Source organism: Notolepis coatsorum (genome assembly GCF_963971535.1).
Source record: "Notolepis coatsorum genome assembly, chromosome: 10".
Lineage (NCBI taxonomy): Eukaryota > Metazoa > Chordata > Actinopteri > Aulopiformes > Paralepididae > Notolepis > Notolepis coatsorum.
In genome coordinates this window covers 10,987,849-11,000,417 of record NC_140174.1, presented here as the reverse complement: position 1 = coordinate 11,000,417, position 12,569 = coordinate 10,987,849, and the positions used below count along the sequence as shown (strand labels likewise).

The 12,569-nt window shown below is 47.6% G+C and overlaps 1 protein-coding gene across 1 annotated transcript in view; it reads right to left on the bottom strand.

Annotated features, from left to right (window-relative positions):
* Positions 1–3,375: 3,375 nt before the first annotated feature.
* Positions 3,376–12,569, bottom strand: part of lrrc3ca (leucine rich repeat containing 3Ca) — a 9,537-nt gene continuing 343 nt past the window's right edge. The window contains exons 1-2 of the mRNA XM_084322520.1: positions 12,403–12,569; positions 3,376–6,558 (exon numbers count right to left, since the gene is read on the bottom strand). The exon at positions 12,403–12,569 is cut by the window's right edge and continues 343 nt beyond it. Of these exons, the coding sequence (XP_084178646.1) occupies positions 5,672–6,466 (795 nt within the window). The 5' untranslated portion in view covers positions 6,467–6,558; positions 12,403–12,569 and the 3' untranslated portion in view covers positions 3,376–5,671. The remainder of the gene's footprint in view (positions 6,559–12,402) is intronic.

Sequence of the window (12,569 nt, the reverse complement as noted above, 5' to 3'; positions counted from 1 at the left end):
GGGACGGAGGGCTCTGTTGTCTGGGCGGACTGACGGGACGGAGGGCTCTGTTGTCAGGGCGGAGGGCTCTGTTGTCAGGGCGGACTGACGGGACGGAGGGCTCTGTTGTCTGGGCGGACTGACGGGACGGAGGGCTCTGTTGTCAGGGCGGAGGGCTCTGTTGTCAGGGCGGACTGACGGGACGGAGGGCTCTGTTGTCAGGGCGGACTGACGGGACGGATGGCTCTGTTGTCTGGGCGGACTGACGGGACGGAGGGCTCTGTTGTCTGGGCGGACTGACGGGACGGAGGGCTCTGTTGTCTGGGCGGACTGACGGGACGGAGGGCTCTGCTGTCAGGGCGGACTGACGGGATTGTCGGGGCGTCCTTCGCCCCCGGGGTGATGATGACTCACGGGGGTTCCCTCGTTAACACGCCTGCGGTGAGACTCCCAACACTGGTGTGCACAGATAGGGGCGAAGGGGGGCTCGAGCCCCTGCCTTTTTACCCCAAGTACCCATCCAAAGAAAAAGTGAAATATGAACACTGGGGGCTAGATCCACAAAGAATGCATTGCACCTGCGCGGTGATTGATTGGATGAACATTTTATTAACAGATTGCAGAATGGGTACAATACAGTAGGGTTCAATACACACAATTGTTAAGGGGATGCAGACCAGAGAAAGACTTTCGTCTTGTTTACATCAGGGTCCCCCATTTTCAATTCATAATGAATTGTAAGTAAGGGTGCAATTAGCACCGTGCAATCCATTCTTTGTGGATCTAGCCCTGGGTGTTGGTGGGTTATGTGCCCTTTTTTTGTAGCTTGAGCCCCTGCCCCCCAAATTGTGTGTGCACGCCCCTGCTTTAACGCTCCGCGCCACAGGAGCAGACGGCTCGGTACACCTCTCTCTTCTGTGTCTCGTTTAAAAAAGGCCCCGTGATCCAAAACGTAAACAAAAGGGTAAAAACCCCCACCGCCAAAAGAAAAGAAATAACAACGGAGACGTGACTTCATTCTCTAGTTGAATTGACTGAACTCTTGATACAAGGACCAACAATAGACACCATGTTTCTAGATTGCGTTCACTATATTTCGTGGCTGTAAAAAGGTTTGTTTAGGAGTGAAGTGGTCTATATTCCGACTCACAGAGGGTTGTTGAGAAAGTTCCAAATAGCATATTCTTCCATCTACACCTCAACCTGTTCCGAGGGTGTACGACGTGTGAATATTACCCCACCATTGATGCAAGTGGGGGAACGAAAATCACAGATTGGGGCTTTAACTCTTTCACTGCAGCACTACCAAAACGGTTAACCCTTTCACTGTGACAATTCACAGAAGGTTAACCCTTTCACTGCCACACAACAGCCGTTTAACCCTTTCACTGCCACACGACAGTTGTGGTTGTGTGATAGTAAAGGGTTAACCTTCTGTCGTGTGGCAGTGAAATGGTTAAGCGGGCTCTCTGTGGTGTGGAAGCACCAGAGCTATAGCTTGTAGTGCTGAGCAACAACACTGGAAGCAGGAGGAGTTTCCTTCCCGTACGGCACCTCACTGTCAAATGGCCACGCCCCTGTTTTGATGGCCACGCCCCTGTTTTGATGGCCATGCCTGTGTTTTGATGACCACGCCCCCTTTGGAGGGGAAAAAACTGTGGGATTAGATGTTTGTTCATAAACTACAACTTTACGACAAAACACAGGGATATAAAATCACACTGAAGACCATAGTTGCCCAGAAATAGTCATTACCTCTTAGTTTTAGGTCACTTGGAAATTCATAATGCTGTATATACCGTGTATATATATTTATTATTACTGTATATATATCTATTCACATCTGTCTGTACACACCTGCATATAATCTTTTTTACACTATTTCTATATCTATACATATCCCTTACCTATACTCTTACTAGTTACGCTGTTGGCCAGTATGACTTACTACCATAGTGTCTTTATAACTGTATCACTGTACATATTAATACTACAACTCTGTACATACACTATTACTCAGTAGTACTAATTTATATATTTAATACCCAGTTTATATTTTATACCCAGTGATATTAAACGTCCAGGCATGCCTGAAAATGTATAAAATGTGACCAACGGTGGCCAGTGGTGGAAAGTAATTGCTTGACTTGACATGATGCACTAACGAAACATAAAAAGTTTAAAGTTTAAAAAAGTGTTCTGCTGACAGTTTTTTTATACAGACCCGATACAACGGTGTCTGTGTTTTCCCCAAAAGTAGACGTGGCCACAGAAAAAGGCAAAAGTACCCGGATGTGTGTAATATAAGAGATGTATGTAAGAGAAAGGAAACTTGGAGCTCTGTTTTCTAGTTTTCTATCAGTATGGAGCATGTGTACAGTAGTTATTATCACAAAGTATCACAAACAGTACTGTATTTGAAAATCTGGTATGTCATAAATGTATAGATGTAGCAGTACTGTCTATCTGTATGTCATGTGTGTCATATGATGAATTGAAAATGGGGGACCCTGATGGAAACAAGACGAAAGTCTTTCTCAGGTCTGCATCCTCTTAACAATTGTATGTATTGAGCTGTACTGTACTGTACCCATTCTGCAATCTGTTAATAAACTTTTCAATCAATCAATCAATTATAATCTATTAAAAACGTCCGACAAATTTACCATATTCACACGGCGGCCATTAAAAAAAATTATGTTTAGTTTTTGTTTAGTATTTCTTTAGTTTCAGTTTTAGTTCTATACATTTGTTTTATTTTGTTTTAAATTTAGGATAAGATATTCCTTTATTGATCCCCTTGGGGAAATTCGGGACATTAAGAAGTTGTAGTTGGTAGTGTGATACAAACAAAACACTTATTGAAGGCAATTGACTTGACACAGTCGTGTAGACATCCCAGTCTCAATGAACACATACACTTGAGAAAGACTGAAACTGGCCGGCTGATTGGCGCAGTGGGCAAGGCGCTCGCCACTAACGCAGGATACGCTGGGTTCGAGCCAGCGTTGCTACCGGCTTGGCCGGTCGTTCAAGCCGGTGGGTGGGGATTGGACGTTGTGGACAGCGACTCCTACAGGTCGGTTTCGGTGACGCCGGTGCGGCGAAAGCAGGAAGTAGCGGGGGCAGCGTGAGCCTCCCACGCGTTACTCCTCGCCACTGAGAGTTCGAGCTGCTGCGGTGAAAAGATGCGACAGGCTGCCTCCTCGTGTACCGGAGGGGACACGAGATGCAAGGCTTCTGTCCTCACTACAGCCGACCAGTGGGAGGCATAGTCTAGCAACGTTCAAGACAGGGGAGGGAAGAATTGGATACTACGAAATTGGGATGGGAGAAAAATAGAAAATGGGGAGAAAAAGTGAAAAAAGGAAAAAAAAGAGAAAGACTGAAACTAAAGACAATGTTTGTATCATTTTATTACATTTTTGTACGTAAACAATAAACCTAAAGTCTCATTTTTATTTCAGTTAAAGCGACAGCGTGTTGTGGAGCAAATGCAGAACAAACTGAGACTGCTGGCACGTTAACACACCTCTCACTGTTGCTGCTGTGGCCAAATGGTCCGGTGCGACCAGCTTGGTCAGCCTTCTTGCGATAACCAGGGGTTTGCCTACAATAGGGAGGTGTAGTCTGACGTCACTGGTTGTTAATAATAATAATAATAATAATAATTAATTTAATTAATATAGTGCTTCTCAATCACCCGAAGTCGCTGACAATAGTCGGGAGCCCGTATAGGGATTTATCATTGGGAAAATGGATTATCGGCTATTGTAACAATTCTGCCGCATGGAAATTGAAAAGCTTTCCATTTTTGCACAAAATGAGTTCCCTTCTATCACTAACATTATTGTTTAAGCATTTTTGGTTGAAATTTTATTTGGCGATTTTCTTTTATGATTAATTGCGAATATTTTCATGTTGAGCTATAGATTGTGGATGAATAAGCACAGAAAGGTACACCGTGCAAATGTTAATGCTTTATTTGTTTTAAACGAGACGATTTAGAAATGGTCAATGGGGAAATACATTGCGTTGGACAGAGGGTGGAACACGAAAAACGGCAATGACGTAACCACTACACCTCCCTATAGGGATGGGCAAAACTCCCAAAATTACTATTCGATAGTCACCGGGAACTATTCGAATACTAATCAAAAATCCCCCCCCACCGCACGTTAAAGGAACACGCCAACATTTGGGGAAATTAGCTTATGGTCTTCTCCAGAGAGAGACAAGAAGATAGATACCAGTTTCCTCTCTATGCGTTCAGTAGAAAGCTATCTGGCTGCACGTTAGCCTAGCTTAGCACAATGAAAGGAAGTGGACGGTGACGGGTAGCCTAGCCATTGTCCAACACCTCTCCTGAATGCTACCCGCCACTGTACGCTTCCATTCATTGTGCTAAGCTAGGCTAACATGCAGCCAGATAACAAGTGAGCTAGCCGGCTGCTGTCATTGCTAACAGTCAACGCTAGTGGACCAGGCTAGTGTGTTTCTGGGAACAAAAGCATTACTTCTGAACATCACTGATGCTTGAAATGTGTGAGCTCAGTGAAACAACATGGCAAATGTACAAAACGTTGCTACCATGTAACATCTCCAGTCTCTCTTTCTTCATCTTTTTTTCTTCCAGCTGTTAACAGACTATATGCTACCTGGCTAGCTAGCCAGCTGTACCCAGCATGCCGTTCAGTGGTGTAACAGTTAATACACTACACAGTGCCGGAAAAAACAAGGGGAAAAAAATAGTTTGGAGAGAAAATGATATTTGCATAAACTATTAGATTAAAAAAATAATAATGATTTAACGACTATACAAATATTCGAAAACCGATGCCCATCCCTATAGCCTAGAACGAACGAGATGCGATCGTTTCTCTTTTCTGCTGCAACGGAAAACCAATACACCGCCACCTCGACCGCCGAGAGACCCAAGAGTTCGCTCTGCTACGCGGAGGAAGAAAAAGTAAAAGCACACAGATGCGACGGAGCAAATAGGCTCATGATGGGAAATGTATTGAAAACACAGAGGAAGTACCGCTCGCGGCCAGCAGGCGCCACTATTACACATTATCGCTTTAACTAAATAAAAGAAAAAGGTTGTTTTTTGTGTTCGTTTGAGTTAACTATAATAACCTGGATCTGAAGTAACACAGTAGAGTGCTGTTTATATTGCTGTATGATGCAGCCTCCTGAATGGCCTGTGTGCGTGTGTGTGTGTGTGTGTGTGTGTGTGTGTGTGTGTGTGTGTGTGTGTGTGTGTGTGTGTGTGTGTGTGTGTGTGTGTGTGTGTGTGTGTGTGTGTGTGTGTGTGTGTGTATGTGTGAAGTGCATCAAGGTGCACGCACCACTAGATAAATCCCATTTAACTCCCATACTTGGAGGTCACCGAAAAAAGCCTCGCCCGTACTTTTACTCTCCCAAGTGCGTCGGCTCGAAAGAAGTCTGTCCACTCAAGCCAACGCAAACTTCTAATGGGCCGCACACAGCTGAATTATTCATCTGGGCTAGATTGCTCTGGCCTGGTTTTTCCTGCGCAGGCTGGCACACGTCCTGTTGCCCACCTCGGCTTCCACTCAGCAGCCCGGTAGAGCCGCCAAGACGCCCGATGACCTATAAAAAGGTGCGGTAAACACAAGCCATCGCCTTCGCCCCCCTCGGGGTCCCGTGTTTGTTTTCCTACCCGCACCTACACCACGGTGCTGATGGTGGACGACTCCTCCGACTTGCCCGGCTTGTCGGGCAGGGACTTGAGGTACTCCATGTGCTTGCGGGCGTCCTCCGTGTTGGCCCTGACGTAGTAGACCAGGTAGGAGATGACCATGGTGAACCAGCCGAACATGGTGACCAGCAGCGCCACGTCCGTGGTCTTCTTCACCGCCACGCACAGGTCCAGCTCCGGCGGCGCCAGCAGGAAGGGCAGCCCCTCGGCGCCCGCGGGGTCCGAGGTCCGGCACACGATGCCCGTCAACGACGCGGCCTCCAGGTCCACGCGGGGCAAGGCCAGCTGCAGCTTGCAGTCACAGTGCCAGGGGTTGTCGGTGAGGTTGGCGCGAGCCCTGCGGAGGCCCTCGAATGCCTCGGGGGGGAAGTCCGCCAGCTTGTTGGACGACAGGTCCAGGGAGCGCAGCGAGGGCCCTGCGCCCCGGAAGGCGCCCGGCTCCAGCCGGCTCAGCTCGTTGTGGGACAGGTCCAGCTCCGCCAGGAAGGGCAGGCCGGCGAAGGCGTTCGTGGGCACCGCGGTGAGCAGGTTAAAGTCCAGGTAGACGCGCCGCGTGTCGTTGGGCAGGTCCCGGGGGATCTCCGTGAGCCGCAGGCCGCTGCAGCGCACCGTCTTGCCCCCGGCCTCGCTCTCGGAGCAGTAGCAGCTCTGGGAGCAGCTGGTGGCGGCGTGGTGGAAGCAGAAGGTCACCAGCACCAGGCTGTGGATCAGCAGACACATGACCACCGAGTGGCGCAGGAGCCAGCCCGCCAGCAGGGGCATGGTGGGGTATGGGCATGCTCCAGGGAGGTCCACCAGGGGGGGTGAAGGGGGGTGGGCAGAGCCCGCGTCAACCTCCCCAGTAGCTGTCGAGCCTACGGAGAAAACAGCAAGTCAGATTGGCTGGCCGGGTGGAGGGAGGGGGAGGGGGGGGGGGGGGGGGGGGGGGGAGAGGATGAGCCCCGCTGGGCAAGTGGAAATTACGCTGTCAAATAAGTGACACGCGTGCCCACCCCGCCCCCCCCCCCCCGGCAAAACACGGCTAACTTGACAGGAGATAATCTTGAGGAGCCGCAGAGTGTTATTTAATACACAGATGGAGGGTATAACTGGTCTAATTGCAGCGATGGGGGCGCGGCGGCTGCTCTCTCAGTGCGCGTGTACGACGGAAGCGGCTGGGTCTGTGTTTAAAGCTCGGGGAGGGAGTGTGAGGATCAAAGGGTCTCTTTATGCAGACAAAAAAACAAAACGAGCAAAGAGAGAGAGCTTTCGGTGTCACTACGCCTTATAATTGACACGCCTGCGGGCGTTGGCCTATTTCAGTACAGCTGGCATTATCATAATCCTGCGGCCGGCGAGATGGAAAAACATATTTCGTAAACTAGACGACATCATAGCAAAAAAAAAACGCCGGATTATATTATTCATGCCGTGGCGAGCCCTGCCAGTTAGCGGAGCACATCAGACCCCGGTCGTTATGTAAATGTGGACTTCCAGGGTTTCTTACGTCCCCCCCGGGCCTTTTAGCTCTCGGTATCCGGTGACGCCGCGAGTGCCGTGTGTCTGTCTGTGTGCGGGTCAAACAAACGCGGCGCGACCCGTCGTGCCGGTCGGTCGGTGATCTGAAAATTGCCCCGGTCAAGAGGAGGGGGGGGGAGTCGGATCGGTCCGTTTAGAAGTGCAAGTAACAACTGCGGCGGGGTAACAACTCTGCGTGTTCTGTCGTTTCACACTTTTTTATTTATTTTTTGTGTAAGCCTCTAAAAATAGCGGGTGTTCCCACCCCGAACACACTTCATTAATACCTGATCAGGGCCTCTCCCGTTACTAATCCCGCTAGGAAAGACTCCTCACGCCGCCGCCGGCAGCCTCGGTGTGTAGCCACCCGGGCCTTTCCGCAGCCAGGGGTCAAATGCTAATGCTATAAACAAAAGTGCCAAGGCCACCAAAACAAGAGTGTGATACGGGCCGGCGCACAAAAGAAACCATTTAGCCCAAACGGACTTCTGCGCTTCTTCAAAATGGCTTTGGAGACCGGGGGGGGGGGGGGGGGGGGGGGGGGCGAGATCCACTTACCAAGATTAGAAATGAAATCGATCTCTAAAGTACCTCTTAGTATCGCATGACATTGGGGGGCGGAGGATGGAGTGTGGCGTTGTGTGGGGGTGATTTGTCTAAAGGGACACAGCTAATAAGACTCACTGTGGCCTGCCAGCCCTGAGAACTGCCGGCCAAAACGGTCCCCCGTAATGAGACATTGGGGGAGATGGAGCTGATCCGTGACGAGCAGCGTCGATCAGTACTGACTTTTATTAGGCAGCGTAGATCAATACTGACTTTTATTAGGCAGCGTAAAGCAGCGTAGATCAGTACTGACTTTTATAAAGCAGCATAGATCAATACTGACTTTTACAAAGCAGCGTAGATCAGTACTGACTTTTATAAAGCAGAATAGATCAGTACTGACTTTTATGAGCAGAGTAGATCAATACTGACTTTTATTACAGTAAGCAGCGTAGATCACTACTGACTTTTATTAGGCAGCGTAGATCACTACTGACTTTTATTAGGCAGCGTAGATCAATACTGACTTTTATAAAGCAGCATAGATCAGTACTGACTTTTATTAAGCAGCGTAGATCAATACTGACTTTTATTAGGCAGCGTAGATCAATACTGACTTTTACAAAGCAGCATAGATCAGTACTGACTTTTACAAAGCAGCATAGATCAGTACTGACTTTTACAAAGCAGCGTAGATCAATACTGACTTTTATAAAGCAGCATAGATCAATACTGACTTTTACAAAGCAGCGTAGATCAATACTGACTTTTATAAATGCCTCGCTGCTCCTCTTGACCTCCCTGTGACAGACATTAAAGTCAAAACAAAAGAACTTCCAGATTATTTCAGGGTGCAGTTTATTGTCAGCGGGGTGTAGGAGAGAGAGAGAGAGAGAGAGAGAGAAAGAGACAGAGAGAGACAGCGAGAGAGAGAGGGAGAGAGACAGACAGAGAGAGACAGAGAGAGAGAGACAGAGAGAGAGAGAGTGGAGCAGCACTATACAGATAAGGCCAAACAACCTGGGAAATAAAAAGGCTCATAAATTGAATGGGTAATGACCTGGTCCCTGTGACGGCAGTAGTTTCCCCGTCACACAGCCTGCTAGAGCCTGCCATTTTACTGGGAGATAGGGGGGGGGGGGTCAGGAGGAGGAAGAGGAAGAGGAAGAGCAAGAGGTGGTCAATGTGTGTGTGTGTGTGTGTGTGTGTGTGTGTGTGTGTGTGTGTGTGTGTGTGTGTGTGTGTGTGTGTGTGTGTGTGTGTGTGTGTGTGTGTGTGTGTGTGTGTGTGTGTGTGTGTGTGTGTGTGTGTGTGTGTGTGTGTGTGTGTGTGTGTGTGTGTGTGTGTCAGATTCTAGGCATTGGTAAGGAGGGGGATTGGACACATGATGCAGTGATGACACATGATGCTGATGGTATTTGATGCTGACGGTACATGGCATAGTTTTTCAGTCACTACCATGATGGCATGGTACATAAACATGGACTATGATACTTTTTGTTGTCGTGGGTACAGAGATAAACAGTGATGTCTAGAAAAAAATTGTGATATCTATAGGGAAAAATTGTTATCTAGAGAAAGGGAACATTTGTGACATCGAGAGAAAAGGAGTGATATCCAGAACAATGTTGATATCCAGAGAAAGAGAGTGATGAGCAGAGAAAGAGTGATATGCAGAGAAATGTAGTAATATCCAAAGAGAGTGATATCCAGAGAAAGAGTGATACCCAGAGAAAGAGTGATACCCAGAGAAAGAGAGTGATATCCAGGGGAAAGGAGTGATATCCAGATAAAGTGATATTCAGGTAGAGTGGTATCCATAGAAAGAGTATGATACCCACCACACAGAGGAGGAGTGATGCCCAGATAAAGAGAGTAATACCCGGATAAAGAGTGACATCCAGAGAAAGAGCGTGACATCCGGAGAAAGAGCGTGATATTCAGAGGAGCTGAGGAGAGACCGGCGGGCGGCATTACAATGACAATGCAGATTCAGGGGGCGGCTACGTGGCGTAGTGGGCAAGGCGCTCGCCACGAATGCGGAGACGCTGGGCTCGCCTGTTCGAGCCCAGCGCTCCACATTGCTTTCAGTTTAGCTGGTCGTCCGTACTAATACACATTGGCCGTATTAGGGGGTGGGAAACTGATGGGTGGGGATCGGGCGTTGTGGACAGCGACTCCTACAGGTGGGTTGGTGCGCCTGCGCAGTAGAATCAGGAAGTGTCGGGGGCAGCGTGAGCCTCCCACGCGTTACTCCTCTGCACTGAGAGATCGAGCTGCGCAGGTGAAAAGATGCGACTGCTGTTACCTCAAGTACCGGAGGGGACTTGTGCTATGTATGACTTAGTCCACATTGCAGCCGGCTTGTGGGAGGCAAGAAACAGCGTTCGTGACAGGGGAGGGTTGAATTGGATGATACGAAATTGGGATGGGAGAAAATATATAGAAAAAAGGGAGAAAAAGTGGATAAAAAAAAAGACAATGCAGATTCAGCACCGAGGAGACATGAATGAGACGTGGAGGAGAAGAGAGAGGGAATCTTCTGTGAGGGCCGTAAAGGGGTCGCATGCAGGTTGAGAGCCCGGGACTTACAGTGGAGGAGGACGGGCGGATGAATGCCCCGGTGTGACGGCAGAGAGGGGGGAAGGACGCCAAGCCAACCGATGTGGGACAACGAGGGGACAACGAGACACCACTATAATGGGTGTCGTTCCTATTGAAACTCTGCGTTTGATTAATTCTATGCAATGTACTTGTGGTGCCTTCACTGACGTAGAGAGATTCGTGGGGGGTTTTCTTTTGCCAGCGATGCACCCCCCCCCCCCCCCCCCCCACCCAAAATACAAAATACAAATAAGGCCCCTTCTGGCAGCGAGAGCGATGCTGTAAATCAAATGGCGTCTAAATCAAGCCAAGTCGACTCAATCAGTAGCCAGAAAGCTATTGTCTATAGAGATCAATGACAAAAAAAACTCCCCTCTCTTTTCATTTACACCTGTGGGAGAAAAAAGAGCTGTGCTCAAGCCAGCGTCCCAAAAAAAGTCGTCAGCTTTGCACTTCATCAAACCACCATTGTCAAACGCTGCGTGGTAGTAATGATGCGTCTCCGACAAAGAGGGCAATCGTTTGGATAAGAGCAATAATCTAGACGCAGCCTGTTCACTATACGGCCCAGTGCGTTCTTCTTCACCCGCACACAGACAGCACCACCTGGGCTGGTGTACAGTGTGACCACGGCCTCAACAGGTTTCTGTCGGAGCCTCTAATGAAATATGCAGTGTTCTTTCTCCGTGCACCATTTCCAACCTCTTATTATTAAAAATATTAAAATAAAAGTACTTACTACCACTTCTGTTCTAGTCGTATAGGTTTGTTTTTTTTAATTACTTTCTGTTTTTGTTTTTTTAACCCTAACCCTAACCATAACTCGGGGGGGTTGAGGGGGGGGGGGGGGGGATGAGGAGCGTGTGAGTGAAGAGCAAATTGTAAGAGGGGGGGGGGGGGGGGGATATAGGTTAACGTATTGAGTTTTGAAAGAGCAGGCCTCGCCCTCTAATGCAAGTCTAACCTTGTTTAGTGCTCTTATCTCTCTCCACCAGCTATCCACCCCACTGTCACTGTCCATCTCAATTACTGCTGACATTGTATTTGTGCCCCGAGAGCTCCTTATATTCTTTTTGCTGTTGTCAGATGATATTAGTTCCCCACATATTTGTTCACACAAGCATCTAGTCTGGTGTTCACCCAGCAGAGCATATAATAAGAAAAGGGACACGTTTTAATTTCTGCAGAGTGACTGACTGCCTCTACATGATTAAAATACAATTGATTAAAGCCTTTCCACTTGACATTATTTACCAGCAGCAGCCAAAGTAAATAGAATCTCAACAAATTAACTGACAATACATTTAACTTTCGGATTATTATTATTATTATCGTTATTATTTTGAATATTTGTTTATTATTTTTTTTTCTACACTAAAACCAAACAATAGTCCTATATAGTAATCCGATTATTTACTCCGAAGCGTCGTGTCGTCTTCCTTTTTTCAGGATTCTGTTCATTATTATGCAACAAGCTTCTGGGGGAAATAAACTGCCAGGACAAGAGATATCTAGCGACGATGCCTGGTGGGAATTGATACCCATGTTAAGTTTGTCTTTCATCTTGTTTTAGTCATCATGGGGATATAGGTCGCGTCACAATGCTTTTCACCCCTCCTCCTCCTCCGGCCGGGTAAATGGACCGACTGCAATCACAATTACAATGTACACAACATCCGTAATTAGTGTTTAAACTATAACTGCATACATGATCGTTCCAACAGAATAATATTTCAAATGTTCAAATAAAAAAATGCATGCGTTTTTCTTTGGAATACGCACCCGCATATGTATTCCAAAGAGAAACGCGTGCATTCTTATTTGAAATGGTAATGTCGTGTTAGAACAATGCGCATATCGTGCGCATCCATCCTATGTATTCCAAAGAGAAACCAACGCATGCATTTTTGTTTGAAATTGTGTTAGAAACAATGCTGCGCATATTACGCGCATGATCATCCAGGCTATATATGTTGTATATTCCAAAAAGAGAAACGCATGCATTTCGATCAACAAACAAACAAACACGCAGCGGACACACAGAGACTCACATCTTGACCGCTCTTCCTCTCCTCCTCATGACGGGTGCCGCCACGGCGAGATGAACAAAAAACTGTCCCTTCGTATGAAGAAGGAGAAAAAACTAAATTAAAAACTAAAACTTCAAATAGATGAGAGCACGCTCCAAACAACGGTTGTGTGAATATTCTGGTTCGCT